The sequence below is a fragment of the Microcaecilia unicolor genome, unplaced genomic scaffold, assembly GCF_901765095.1.
Source record: "Microcaecilia unicolor unplaced genomic scaffold, aMicUni1.1, whole genome shotgun sequence".
In the NCBI taxonomy this organism is placed as follows: Eukaryota; Metazoa; Chordata; class Amphibia; order Gymnophiona; family Siphonopidae; genus Microcaecilia; species Microcaecilia unicolor.
The window spans coordinates 996,386-1,011,571 of NW_021963571.1; the positions used below are offsets into that span (position 1 = coordinate 996,386).

General features: G+C 50.1%; 1 protein-coding gene across 1 annotated transcript in view; it reads right to left on the reverse strand.

Moving 5' to 3' along the window:
- LOC115459431 (complement C4-like) overlaps positions 1-15,186 on the reverse strand; it is a 64,690-nt gene that overhangs the window by 19,183 nt on the left and 30,321 nt on the right. The window contains exons 23-29 of the mRNA XM_030189255.1: positions 15,054-15,143; positions 10,996-11,199; positions 9,695-9,770; positions 8,322-8,481; positions 7,941-8,042; positions 7,112-7,280; positions 4,449-4,663 (exon numbers count right to left, since the gene is read on the reverse strand). Of these exons, the coding sequence (XP_030045115.1) occupies positions 4,449-4,663; positions 7,112-7,280; positions 7,941-8,042; positions 8,322-8,481; positions 9,695-9,770; positions 10,996-11,199; positions 15,054-15,143 (1,016 nt within the window). The remainder of the gene's footprint in view (positions 1-4,448; positions 4,664-7,111; positions 7,281-7,940; positions 8,043-8,321; positions 8,482-9,694; positions 9,771-10,995; positions 11,200-15,053; positions 15,144-15,186) is intronic.

Sequence of the window (15,186 nt, forward strand, 5' to 3'; positions counted from 1 at the left end):
GTCTATCCTATTGACCCCCGACCCTGAGAAACCTTTCATTGTAGAAGTGGACGCGTCCGCCCTAGGGGCCGGGGCGGTCATTTCTCAAATCAACCCCGAAGGCCGGCGTCAGCCGTGCTCCTTTTTTTCACGGAAATTCTCTCCTGCCGAGCGGAATTATACGGTAGGGGATAGAGAACTCTTGGCGCTGAAACTAGCACTGCAAGAATGGAGACATTTACTGGAAGGAGCGGAACACCGGTTCACGGTCATCACTGATCATAAAAACCTCCTATACCTCCAAGAGGCCCAGCGGCTGAATCCCCGACAGGCCCGGTGGTCATTATTCTTTGCCAGATTTCATTTTCAATTGGTATTCCGAGCGGCCTCCCAGAATACCCCGGCAGATGCGCTCTCCCGGGCCTTCGAGACACCAGAAGAAACTACGGAGACTCATCCGATGTTAGACCCCGCTTGTGTCTGTGCGGCCACAGGAGAGGTTGCCCCGATCCAGAAATTCGTGGCGGCCGCCGATCGGAAAAGGGTTCTGCAATGGGGGCACTCGTCTAGATGGGCAGGTCACTTCGGGTATCATAAGACACTCCGGTTCATCACGAGACAGTATCGATGGCCACAGATGAGACGAGATATCCTCCAGTTTGTTACCTCGTGTCCGGTATGTGCCCGAACCAAGCCAATAGGAGGACCCCCCGTGGGGGACCTACAACCACTGCCCGTACCGACCAGTCCCTGGTCGGAGATATCCATGGACTTTATCACGGACTTACCTCGGTCCCAGGGTCATACCGTGATCTGGGTGGTAATAGATCGGTTCTCTAAAATGGCTCACTTTGTCCCATTCATGAACCTCCCGTCGGCCGCCTCTCTAGCTCAAGCGTTCATTCACCACATTTTTCGATTACATGGACTGCCCACTCGGATCATCAGTGACCGAGGGCCCCAATTTACATCTCACTTCTGGAGAACCTTGTGCACGGCCTTGGGGGTAGAGAATCATTTTTCATCCGCGTACCATCCTCAGACCAACGGCATGGTTGAGAGGATTAACCAAACCCTGAAAGGATTCTTACGAGCCTTTGTCAACCAACGACAGGATAACTGGGTTTCTCTACTTCCCTGGGTCGAATTCGCCTATAACCAAAGCAACCACTCATCCTCAGGGCAGTCCCCGTTCTTCCTGGTATATGGACGACATCCCCGGCTTCCAGGACCGTTCCCGGCTACCGCCATGAACCCGGCGGGGGATCAAGTCATAGCCGACCTACAAGAGGTCTGGCGGGTGGCTAGGGAACAATTACAGAAGGCCGCGATCAAGAACAAGATCTTTGCTGACCGCCATCGGCGGCCCGCCCCCGTGCTCCAACCAGGACAGAAAGTATGGTTAAGCACGAAACATCTGAGACTCCGAGGACCTTCCCAAAGACTGAGACCTCGGTATGCGGGGCCATATGCAATTCAAGAACGAATCGGGCCGGTAACTACTACTACTACTACTACTTATCATTTGTAAAGCACTACTAGACATACGCAGTGCTGTACACTTGAACATGAAGAGACAGTCCCTGCTCGACAGAGCTTACAATCTACGATTGCGGTTACCCGCCACTCTACGAGTACATAACGCCTTTCACATCTCGCTATTGAAGAGGTTCCGGGAGTCTGGGTGGCACCCACATCCAGCCCGAACCGAGGATCTCCAAGTGGCCCCGGACCCGGAGTACGAGGTAGGAGAGATTCTCGACTCAAAGTGGCGGCGAGGAAGACTGTATTATTTGTTAGCATGGAAATCTTATGGTCCCGAAGATAATTCCTGGGAACCCGTGGCTAATGTTCATGCTCCAGAACTGATCAAAGCCTTCCACGCCCGATATCCGTTCAAACCCGGGCCCCGGAGGAAGGGGTCTTCCGGGGAGGATACTGTCCCGTTCCGGGCCCTTACCTGCCGGTCCGCGGGCCGGGGCAGGAGGTTGGGGCTTCCGTGGGGTGCGGGGCGACGAGGGAAGGCTGCCGCCGGGAGGGCCGCGACCACAAGTTGCCCCGAGGCCGGCATCCTGAAGAACTAACGCCGGCCTCGGAGAAGGAGATCCGCCGGCCAAGATGGCGGCGCCGGCGTCGGCGTCCTCCTCGCTGCAGCAGGACCAGCGAGGAGGCTCCGCCCACTTGCGCCGGATTGGCGCATCCACGAAGGAACTCTGCCCCTCAGACGGGAGAACCAATCCGGGGCCCACTGCCGGCTGGGACAGAGAGGATTGGTCCCAGCTGTTCTTCGGCCAGGACGAGCGGGGGATTTAAACGGAAGCACCGAAAGGATCCAGTGCTTCCGTTTTGTTGTTTGAAGCCATCCTGCTAGTCCCTTTCAGACTGTGCTGGTTCCTTGTTTCAGCTAGCCGTCCTGCTAGCTTCTTCCAAGCCTGTGTTTGTTCCTCGTGACAGCTAGCCGTCCTGCTAGCTCCATCCAAGACTGTGTTTTGTTCCTCGTGCCAGCTAGCCGTCCTGCTAGCTCCTTCCAAGCCTGTGTTTGTTCCTCGTGACAGCTAGCCGTCCTGCTAGCCCCTTCCAAGCCTGTGTTTGTTCCTCGTGACAGCTAGCCGTCCTGCTAGCCCCTTCCAAGCCTGTGTTTGTTCCTCGTGACAGCTAGCCGTCCTGCTAGCTCCATCCAAGACTGTGTTTGTTCCTCGTGACAGCTAGCCGTCCTGCTAGCTCCATCCAAGACTGTGTTTTGTTCCTCGTGCCAGCTAGCCGTCCTGCTAGCTCCTTCCAAGCCTGTGTTTGTTCCTCGTGACAGCTAGCCGTCCTGCTAGCTCCATCCAAGACTGTGTTTTGTTCCTCGTGCCAGCTAGCCGTCCTGCTAGCACCTTCCAAGCCTGTGTTTGTTCCTCGTGACAGCTAGCCGTCCTGCTAGTTCCATCCAAGACTGTGTTTTGTTCCTCGTGCCAGCTAGCCGTCCTGCTAGCTCCTTCCAAGCCTGTGTTTATTCCTCGTGACAGCTAGCCGTCCTGCTAGCTTCATCCTAGACTGTGTGTTGTTCCTCGTGCCAGCTAGCCGTCCTGCTAGCTCCTTCCAAGCCTGTGTTTGTTACCCGTGACAGCTAGCCGTCCTGCTAGCTCCTTCCAAGACTGTGTTTTGTTCCTCGTGGCAGCTAGGCGCCCTGCTAGCTATTTCCAAGACTGTGTGTGTTACTGCTCAGCTAGCCGCTCGGCTAGGTACGCTCACCAGGACTCTGTATCCACAGCCAGCCAGGTCATCCGTCACCCCGTGGTTCCAGCAGTCCTGCTGGCCGCCCGCAGCTGGGGGCTCAACCCTCGGTGAACGGCGGTCGCCGCGGGTGAAGATTCGGGGTGCTCGGCTATTTCCTGGGCCTAGTGGAGCTCGGGAAAACTCGAGAGCTCACCAACACCAGAGTGACATCAGAGCCGCGACACAAGAGGTCACTAGACCACCAGAGCAGTAGTAAGTAAGGGGAGGGGAGGCTACCAATCTGCCCGTTTGTCCGGATTTCTGGACAAACAGGCAGGCTGGCGGGCGGGCCGTCCTATAGGATGACCCGCCCACCAGCCTGCCCGTTTGTCCAGAAATCCAGACAAACGGGCAGATTGGCAAAATCCGCCCGGTTGCACGGACATGTCCTCAAAAAGAGGACATGTCCGGGTAAATCCGGACATATCGTAACCCTAGTTGGGAGGGACCCCAGAAGGTCATCTAGAACCAGAGAAAAGTCGATCAAAGTGTCACCTAGAGTCACACAAAGATAAGGATGGAAAGAAACATAGAAAGTATCTCCAGGCGGGAGCGGTCCTTGGAAGTCATCGAACCCATCATGCTGTTGCCAGTAAGGATCAACTATAAATATGTTGACATGACCAGCATTGAATATCTAGGGCTGATTCTTTATACGCAGGTCCCGGCTGATATTCATAAGTGTGTTTTCAATCTCTAGGGACAGGCAGGTTCCTTGGAGTCTGCAGAACTTGCCTGTCCCTCACTATTGAAAATGTAATAGTGAAACAGCACCCCCTGCTGGCAGGACTGTACATGGAGGACTCCCGCTCAGCTTAGAAGGAACAGTGCCCCGGACTGCCCACAAACTAACTGGTTTCAGATCTGGTTAAGTGCCACTGGATCGCCCTGGACAAGCGATTTAAATGTCCAGAAGCCTCTCTTTGAATACTGACCCCTTATCTTTATCGCTTTCTTTCAAAGCTTCAAATTATTTTTAGTCCAACGGCTTCAGCAGTATTCGACCATTGGCATCCCAAATATACCCATCAGTCTCAGCAGCACCACCTTCAACTTCATGGATCCGTAGCATCAGGGGCCCAAGGTCAGCTGCTGGGACCCATGGGTGAACGAATTTCCATCCCACCCTACCCTGCTGCTGAGTTTTCCACGTTCGGTCTAACTGTGACACTCGCGTTCCCAAGCTACAGCCGGCAAATGTGGAGCAATACCTGCGTGGATTTGAAGCCTCCGCCGTAGTTCTGTTGCTCCGTTAGCCACCTGACAATTTTGTTGGCCGCAGTCATGTCGTTCCTCTGGAGCATGTGCATCAGCGCATAGGAGGTGGCTTCCACGGATATGGCGCTAGCACTGGGGACACGATCCGTCTTCTGCTCCTTCTCCAATCTGAATTTACTGTCAGATTCCCAATACAACATATTCAGGTCTAGAAATGGACAGAGAGAGAGAGAGAAATAGGGCAGTTGTCCGTGTGCAGTACAGGTAATTTTGTATTAGAATATCTTTAGCAAATTAAAATTTGAGAAAAGTACTTGTCCCAGCTATTTCTGTAGATGGTCTTAGCCAGGAAAACACAGATATAACTGAAAAATGAACAAAGGTCCATGAAAGAGCAGGCATGAGGTGAAATATGGAAGCGTCTGTCTGCTGCTAAAGGCTTCGATGTTCAGTGAGGTGACTCTGCCTGTCTAGATCCAAAGTTACACGGTTGAAAACTAATTAAGCTCCTCCCCCCCAATTCTACATAGTGTAACACACGAAAGCCACTAATTAGGTGTCTTAACGACGCCCAAAAGGGGGTAAATGGCTGTTATGTGCATAAGAGCCCCAGAATCAGCCTTTGGCGCTCGGTGTTTTGCTGACTGCCAATGGTGTTATGCCTGGAAAATCAATGAAAGGCCACGCCTGGGCAGCTGTTTCCGGAGCTGGCTAATGCATAGCTAGTTAAGGGGTCCTTTTATGAAGCTGTGACAAAAGGGGGCCTGCGCTGGCTTCGGCGCGTGTTTTTGATGTGCGCCGTAGCCCTCTTTTACCGCAGTGGGTGAAGCACATGACGTGCACCCATTTTGGGGGTGGTGGTAAGGGTTCCTGTGCTAACCTGGCAGTAACTGGGCAGTGCACGGCACTGTCCAATTACCGCCGGGTAGCGCTGGGGGTGGGAACTACCGCCAGGCTGCTGTGGTAGCCCAGCGGTACTTCCATTTTAGCGAGCGGTAAGCCCGCGTTGGACTTACCGCCGCTTTGGAAAAGACCCCCCTCAGTGCGCACTTACCACATAAAGATAGGACTGGCTTTTATGCGGTTAACCTGGCTGTTAAGTGCCAACTTCGTCCTCAGACGCCCCCCCTCCCCCCCAAATAGCCAGTTTTCAGTTCAGCGCTAACCAGGTATTTTCACTGATTTTCACTGGTGGGAGGCGGGGCTGGTGGTTGGGAGGCAGGGATAGTGCTGGGCAGACTTATACGGTCTGTGCCCTGAAAATGACAGATACAAATCAAGGTAAGGTATACACAAAAAATGGCACATGTGAGTTTATCTTGTTGGGCAGACTGGGTGGACCGTGCAGGTCTTTTTCTGCCGTCATCTACTATGTTACTATGTTACAATACACGCATCTACCTTCACATACCTCTGTACACAATCATGGAATAAACTACCGAATACTATAAAAACAGCACACGACAACCTTCCGGAAGTTACTGAAGACGCACCTGTTCGAAGAGACTTACAAAAAGAATCCTCCCTAATGACTTGATTCCAATCTGTACCTGAACCAATACTGATCCCTTCTAATTTGATTATTTTATTATCATTATTGATCATTATATCTTAACCTGCTCTCACTTTTATGTTATGCATATCATTCTATTGACCCTATTTATCTGATTTCTTACACATTAATATGTAACCTTACGCCGAACCTCTTACTCTGTTAATAGTGATGCCTTTCCAACATAATGTAAGCCACATTGAACCTGCAAATAGGTGGGAAAATGTGGGGTACAAATGCAGCAAATACAATAAATAAATACTAACCAGTTAAGTGCAGCTGAATCACTTTGAATATTGACCTGTACGTGCTTTCGTGGTAACTGCAAGACAGGCATGTGGGTGGGTGGGATATGGGCGGGTTTCATAGTTCATACTTCACCTTTATATACTATCCCGAAAATAATAGAAATATCTGAGCGATTTACACGAATATTTGTGAAAGAAAGAAAGGGAAGAAGAGGGCAGCAACATTTACACCTGTCTTTTACATGGTGTCAGTGTTGGTGCCCAGCTGCCGCTATAAAATATTATGCTAACGCACAGATTTTGGGCACCAACCCTGATATTCAGTGCTATTTAACCAGCTAGGAATGGCCCTGGACAGTTAAATAGCACTTAGTCAGCTAAGCGAAGTGATGCAACGCGACAAGACATGACAAGACGGAATGAAGGAGTAGCCTAATGGCGGCGTACAGCCCTGCCCAGTGCATCCTGGGATGTGCTGGGCAGGGCTTCACACCATATAAGGGGGGGTGAGGTTCCTACTCCTGTGGGGGGCGGGCTGTATTGGGGTGAATGGGGGCCTACTAGCATGCAAATGAATGTTGGACAGGGCTCACAATTCCTTCTCAATGGTCTGCAAACCTTAACGCCAGCTCTGAGCTGGTGTTAAGTTGCGTTCAGAGCCCGCGAGCGTGTTGTTTGACGCGCTTAAGGGCTCTGATCATGGGGCGGTAGCAAACGAAGGCGCTAGTATGGCGCTAACAGCCTCTAGCGCCTGTGTTTGCTTCTAATCATTGGCCCACTAGGGCCAGAGCTGGGGATTAGAACTCAGGGTCTTGCCTCCCAGCCCTTGGAGAGGCAGGGCGGTGCTGGATCTGACCTCCAATCTCCGTGGCATAGTCCATCAGTATACTGTGTGCCTCCTCTTTGGCAGCAGGGTCATGTGATGCCAGGGCCAGGGCGTAGGCGGAGATGGCGATGGCGTAGGGGCGAGACAGCCCAAGCAGGCGCCTCTGAAGGAAAGCTGTGGCATCCTTAATGCTTTTTCTCTGAGAGCAAAAGAGAAGGGGAGACTGTTGAGAGAGGGAAACAGACCAAGACAAAAAAACAAAACAAAACAGAGAGATTCAGAAATGCAGATAATGAGAGAGACAGAGAGGGAGAAAGAAAGGAAGACATATAGACACACAGAGAAAAATAGAGAACGAGAGACAGAAAGAGGTAAGAGAGAGAGATGGACCCAGAAAGAGGCTGAGACAGACAGATGGGTATATAGAAAGACTACGAGAGACAGGGAGAGGGAGACAGAGAGAAACAGTCATTGAGATAAAGATACACAGGGAGGTGGGAAGAGAGAGAGAGAGACAGACAGACACAGGCACACACACAGAAATTACAAAGTAGGGCTGCCAACTGGCTCCAGATTTACCTGACAGGGTTGATCCAGGCCAGATTTTGCCCAATTGCATGCAGAGACTTGTAGTTCTGATTTCCAAACTGGATTCCCTAAGAAAAGCAAGACTACAAATTCCTGCTTGCAATGGGGTAAACCCAGGACTGGATCAACCCTGTTGGGATAATCTGGAGCCGGTTGGTAACCCTAACTGCACGCAAGAAACAGAGAAAAACAGACACATTAGTAAAGACACACAGACTACGGGAAACAGAGACAGACAGACAGACATGTGCAGAGTGCAGGATTTCTATACCAGGGCACCAGGGTCTTCCTTGTGGAGAGGGAGGGTGTGATGCACAGCTATGGTCACAAAGGCTGTAAGAGTCACATCCCCTTCGAGACCTCCAACACCCCCCTAAAAAAAAATACAGAGAAACACACAGATATTCACACAAAGATCACCAAGGCTTAGGAAATGGGAGAGGTGGAGAGAGACATCCCTATATTCCTGTGAGACACTCGGACTGAGACAGAGGAGGGAGATGGAGAGAAATGGAAGACTGGCCTGCATCTCCCTGTAGTACAACAGAGGGACAGCCAGAGAGCGATGGGGCAGAGAGTGGGATGGGGAGAGGTAGTGAGATGGGGGCAGGGAGCGAAGTAGGGGTAGTGAGATAGGGGGGTTGGAACTTGCCTGCATCTCCCTGTGGTACACCGGGTGGGGGTCATAGAACTCCCCAGTGGAGGAATTCTGTTTAGACAGCAGGAAGGTGACAGCTTTTCTAATATGATTCTCATCCACATTCATATATTCCCGGCAAAGGGACAGCACCTTTGCTACGAAAGCTGTCAGCCTAAAGGGAGAGACGAAAAAGAGAGACAGCCCATGGGCTCATTAGAGGCAACAGATAGAGAGTGATTGAAGTGATCCATCCCAGGAAGGGAGTATGAGTGATGGGTAGACTAAAGGGCCTTAAATTCCTCATCTGCCTTTTCAAACTTTTGGCTTCTAAATGCAGGGACAGAAGCCGCAGAGACATCTTTAAGGCCACAGTTCAGCAGGAAGTCCCTGCACACATTGTATGGCTATCAGAAGCCCCCTGAGAAGGCAGAAGTGAGTGTGAAACGCAGTGGGCGATTCTCCTGGTACGCAGGTCTCCAGTATGCCTTCAGAAAAGTCAAAGAAATGGGGCTTTTAAATCGGAGAGATAGGGATACACAGATGGCTCCATGATTAACCCCAAACCACAAAGAATGGGACAGAACCTCAACCCCTTGCTCCTCCGGTTCTGCAAAAAGCCGTCCCAAGCTGGAACTGCAGCATGTGACCACGGACCCCTGTGCTGCGGCCATTGCAGGGGAGACAAAAGGATGGAAAGCAATTTTTGCATTTCTCTTTCCCTCCTGTCCTGTGAGGCTGCACCACCTGTGTGCCCTCGGGACGGCCCCGGCGAACAGTCACTCCAGGGGCCAAAAATCAGGGAGCCAAACGCCAATTGTGTAACGGCAACTCCACAAATAATCGCCGTTACAGAATATCGTATGCGTCGCCAAATATAGGAGCGAGTACTTTCGCCATGTCAATGCACGGTGTAAATCCCACACAAAATGTCAGCAGTTGTCCACATTAGCAATGGCATTTAGTAACTTACACACTGAACTGCAAGACACACCCCTGCCCGCCCATGTGCGCGGCCCCTTTGCATTTAGGCACTATGGGCTGGATTCGGTAAATGTGGCTGGAAAGTTGTCAGTGAAAAAAATATCAGCGCTGGACGGTGTTCTATAATGAGGGTTCCGGGATTGGTGCTCTTTAGAGAACAGCGCACAGCTCCGGGATCCACACTCAGCTTTGACTGCGAGGAGTTTCTCCAGCTGAAACCAGGTGTAAAGCCCAGGGCATACGCTGGAGGCAGATCCGCACTGTTCTATGTACGAATGTGTCAACATATAGCAGGTACAGGCTGCTTCCACTTTGGGCATCTCCTGCAGTTCAGAAAGGCAGGTCTTCGAAACTTTTAAAGAAAGAATAAATCAGTGATCAGAAGCTGAGCCACAGATACCCACCAGGTGCTGCTTGGGGTGTGGGTCCAGGCTCCGTACGACCCGTCCGCCTTCTGGAAAGTTAAGATCCTGGCGTAACCTGAAATAGAGCATGGACATGTCAACATGTGTGTGTGTGTGTGTGTTTATGTGAGAAGCGACCACTGGTGTGAGTGTGTGTGTGCGTGATTGTGTTTATGCGGGAATCTTGCACTGGTGTATAGATGTGTATGTGTGCAATTGTGTAGGTGCATGTAGGTGTGTGTGTGTGTAATTGTGTAGGTATGTGTTTGTTTTATGTGACAAGCTTGCACTGGTGTGTGTGTGTGCAATTGTGTAGGTGTGTGTGTGTTTATGCAAGAACCTTGCACTGGTGTATGGATGTGTGTGTCTGTGTCTGTATGTAATTGTGTAGGTGTGTGTTTGTATTTATGTGCTAAGCTTGCACTGGTGTGTGTGTGTTTGTATGTATGTATGTGTGTGTATGTGTGTGTGCAATTGTGTAGGTGTGTGCGTTTATGTGGAAAGCTTGCACTGGTGTGTGTGTGTGTGTGTGTGTTTATGCGGGAACCTTGCACTGGTGTATGGATGTGTCTGTCTGTGTCTGTATGTAATTGTGTAGGTATGTGTTTGTATTTATGTGCTAAGCTTGCACTGGTATGTGTGTGTGTGTGCGCGCAATTGTGTAGGTGTGTGTGTGTTTTATGTAGGAAGCTTGCACTGGTGTGTGTGTGTACGTGGGAAGCTTGCACTGGTGGATAGATGTGTATGTGTGGAATTGTGTAGGTGCTTGTAGGTGTGTGTGTGTGTGTAATTGTGTAGGTATGTGTTTGTGTTTATGTGACAAGCTTGCACTGGTGTGTGTGTGTGCAATTGAGTAGGTGTGTGTGTGTTTATGCGGGAACCTTGCACTGGTGTATGGATGTGTGTGTCTGTATCTGTATGTAATTGTGTAGGCGTGTGTTTGTATTTATGTGCTAAGCTTGCACTGGTGTGTGTGTGTGTGTGTGTGTGCGCAATTGTGTAGGTGTGTGTGTGTTTATGTGGGAAGCTTGCACTGGTGTGTGTGTGTGTGTGTGTAATTGTGTAGGTGTGTGTGTGTTTATGCGGGAATCTTGCACTGGTGTATAGATGTGTATGTGTGCAATTGTGTAAGTGTGTGTGTGTAATTGTGTAGGTGTGTGCTTGTGTTTATGTGGCAAGCTTGCACTGAGGTGTGTGTGTATGTGTGCAATTGTGTAGGTGTGTGTAATTGTGTAGGTGTGTGTTTGTGTTTATGTGGCAAGCTTGCACAGGGGTGTGTGTGTGTCTACCATGTACCCTACCTGATTCCATATTTTTCAGTGCCTCGATCTTCCGCTCTGGGCTCAGATTGATCCACTGCTCAGTCTCATCCAAGTACTTCATGGCATAGACACTGGGTGCCATATATATCATGGTCTGTTCTGCACAGCCGGTCGGCACACGGATCAGGCGGCTGACCCCATCCGCGGCGAGGCTGTTATTAACCGTCTCCAGTGCACTGTCAGCTGCAGCCAGGGGTTTTGAATTGGGGGTTAGAGACCAGTCCCAGAGGGTGAGAAAGAGAGAAAAAGAGAAAGAGATGCTTTACTGACTTGAAAACCAAAAGAGCTTTTAATTCCGCCTGGTGTGCCAGCCTCAACTGGAATCGGGGGTAAAACATGCAAGAAAGAAAGACAGAGTCAAAAAGGAAAGAAAGATAGGTTCAAGCAGAGTCAATACCTGCTCAGTCCTGCCTTCTCTAGAAAAGGATGTTGGGAAGAGGCAGGACATGGCAGGCCTTTAGCATTCGCAGATACTCAAGGCGTACGCCAATTACATTTCTGCCAATATTGTTGGCGGTCAGTGTTTCTTTAGCTGCCGCTCGCTGTATTCCCAGATATTCAATGCCAGGCCATGTCCAGGCACAGGCATTAAATATCCGGATTTAAGTTGGCGCAAAAACTTATGCAGTTAAATGCAATGTTCGGCACTTAACTGCATAAGCTGAACTGCTTAAAGATAGGACTGTGTTTTATGCAGCCCAATTGAAGTAATCTTATGCGATTAAGTGCTGAATATTGGCTGAATAGTGGGAGTGGAGGAGTAGCCTAGTGGTTAGTGCAGTGGACTATGATCCTGGGGAACTGGGTTTGAGTCCCACTGCAGCTCCTTGTGACTCTGGGCAAGTCACTTAACCCTCTATTGTCCCAAGTACAAAAAAGTACCTGTATATACTATGTAAACCACTTTGAATGTAGTTACAAAAAAAAAAAACACACACAGAAAGACGGTATATCAAGCCCCATTCCCTTCCCTTTCTCCTCTTAACTGCAGAAGTGCCAGTTCCGTCCCCAGAATGCCCACAAGTTAGCTGGTTTCGGCACAGGCACTAATCACTAATATTCAGCTTCTCTTGCCTGCTTAAATCATTTTCAATATCAGCCAGATTGAATCTTGTTTGGGAACACCGACACTGTGTCAGTGCCACCCACCAAATGTGCTGCCCTGGAGGAGGGTAGGGTAGGGAAGGGAAGAAGAGATGCTGGACACCTCGAAAGGGGGTGGGGTTAAGGAAGAAGAGAGGCTGGATAGCTTGAAAGGGAGTGGGGGTTAGGGAAGGAGAGAGGCTGGACAGCTTGAAAGGGGGTGGGGTTAGGGAAGGAGAGAGGCTGGACAGCTTGAAAGGGGTGGGGTTAGGGAAGAAGAGATGCTGGACACCATTGTTGCCAGGGTTGCGGTCTTCCCGCAACATTGGGCGGGGTTTCCGCCGGCAGCTGCGGACAAATTTCGGCGGCTGCGGGGTGCGGGTTTGGGCTGTTTATCTCTGTGGCCGCTGTCTGCTTTTTTTCGGGGGGCTTCTATTGGTCCAATTTGGTCCAATAGAAGCTTTTCCAGGGTTAACGACGTCAGGGGCGACGTCAGGGGGCGGGGTTGGTGATGTGGGAGGCGGGGTTGGTGACGGGGGCGGGGTTGGTGATGTGGGAGGCGGAGCTGGTGACGTTGGGGGCGGGGCTGGTGACGTGAGAGGCGGGGTTGGTGAAGTGGGAGGCGGGGTATTACTTTGGGCGTTTTTTGGCTGGGTTTAGGGCTGATTTTCGGCTGGGAAAATTTTTCCCATCTGGCAAACTTGCTGGACACCTCAAAAGGGGTGGGGTTAAGGAAGGAGAGAGGCTGGACAGCTCAAAAGGGGGTAGGGTTAGGGAAGGAGGGAGACTGGACACCTTGAAAGGGAGTGGGGTTAGGGAAGGAGAGAGGCTGGACAGCTTGAAAGGGGGTGAGGTTAGGAAAGGAGAGAGGCTGAACACCTTGAAAGGGGTGGGGTTAGGGAATGAGAGAGGCTGGACAGCTTGAAAGGGGGTGAGGTTAGGAAAGGAGAGAGGCTGAACACCTTGAAAGGGGTGGGGTTAGGGAATGAGAGAGGCTGGACACCTTGAAAGGGGTGGGTTTAGGGAAGGAGAGAGGCTGGACACCTTGAAAGGGTGGGGTTAGGGAAGGAGAGAGGCTGGACACCTCAAAAGGGAGTGGGGTTAGGAAAGAGAAAGGCTGGACAGCTTGAAAAGGGGGTGGGTTTAGGGAAGGAGAAAGGCTGGACCACGAACCGCTAAACTCAAAGCCAGCTATTTTTTGGGCGGTACGGGGTGGAGTCAGCACTTATATGGTTGTGCCGATAATCAGCACTTACGGCTAGATTCTATATAAGGTGGTTTATAGAAAAATGCATAGGCTGGGGGGGGAATGCGCATACTTTTAGCCGAGGCCATTTACGCCACCGAAAACTTGATGTATTCGTGTTCCCCCGAATTCTATAATACGCGTAAATATAATAAGTACATAAGTACATAAGTAATGCCATACTGGGAAAAGACCAAGGGTCCATCGAGCCCAGCATCCTGTCCACGACAGCGGCCAATCCAGGCCAAGGGCACCTGGCAAGCTTCCCAAACGTACAAACATTCTATACATGTTATTCATGGAATTTTGGATTTTTCCAAGTCTGTTTAGTAGCGGTTTATGGACTTATCATTTAGGAAACCGTCCAACTCCTTTTTAAACTCTGCTAAGCTAACCGCCTTCACCACTTTCTCCGGCAACGAATTCCAGAGTTTAATTACACGTTGGGTGAAGAAACCTTTTCTCCGATTTGTTTTAAATTTACTACACTGTAGTTTCATCGCATGCCCCCTAGTCCTAGTATTTTTGGAAAGCGTGAACAGACGCTTCACATCCACCTGTTCCACTCCACTCATTATTTTATATACCTCTATCATGTCTCCCCTCAGCCGTCTCTTCTCCAAGCTGTATAGCCCTAGCCTCCTTAGTCTTTCTTCATAGGGAAGTCGTCCCATCCCCGCTATCATTTTAGTCGCCCTTCGCTGCACCTTTTCCAATTCTACTATATCTTTCTTGAGATGCGGCAACCAGAATTGAACACAATACTCAAGGTGCGGTCGCACCATGGAGCGATACAACGGCATTATAACATCCTCACACCTGTTTTCCATACCTTTCCTAATAATACCCAACATTCTATTCGCTTTCTTAGCCGCAGCAGCACACTGAGCAGAAGGTTTCAGTGTGTTATCGACGACGACACCCAGATTCCTTTCTTGGTCCGTAACTCCTAACGTGGAACCTTGCATGACGTAGCTATAATTGATGCCCCCAATACACCCACACTCCTCCCATGGCCAGGCCCCCTTTTCAGCTATATACGCTGACATTTACACCTGCCTGTTTATAGAATACGCCTGAAAAAGTAGCACGCGCAAATTCAAATTATTGCCAATTAGTGATAATTGATTGTTATTGGCCAATTATCATCACTAACTAGCTCATTACTCAATTGAGTAGCGTGTATAAATTGGCCACACGCACAGTTTAATGCGTGCTACTCATTGCACCTTATTTAGAATCCAGGGGTTAACGGCCTAAGTCTAGCCATCAAATTGGACCCCATAAAAGTCAGTCCTATCATTATGCGGTGTTGCTGATGCGGTTAAGGGCTGAATATCACACTTAACCACATAAGAAAGAAACACTCACTGACACCGGCTGAATATCTACTCCAAAGAGCTTCCACTAAAGAATGAGCAGGGAAAAAAAAACTCCATTTGGGGACAGAGAAGTAACAACAGCTAGAACTTCAAAATCCGTCATCTCCTGCCACCTGACCAGAACCCTGATCTGATGCAAGACGAGAGACTGAGCAGCACCAGGACCCGGGCAGCTGTCTTGTTTTCTGTCCTCCGTAATTGCTTTCTTTCCACCGCTTTGTTTTCACCTGGGCAGCACCTGAACACATTCCCAGGGCCAGAAATTGTCTTTGAATCTGAATCTAGGAGGAGGAGGGAGAGGGGAAGGCCAGAAATGTGACACTCACCGCTGATTCGAACACTCATGCTGAAATCGGCATCTGGGATTAGGTTGGAAGGAATCTCCCCCAGGATCTGCAGAGATCGACCCCTAGAAACTGTGAAAGTAAAGAAAAATGGTTATAGCACTTTACTATAACC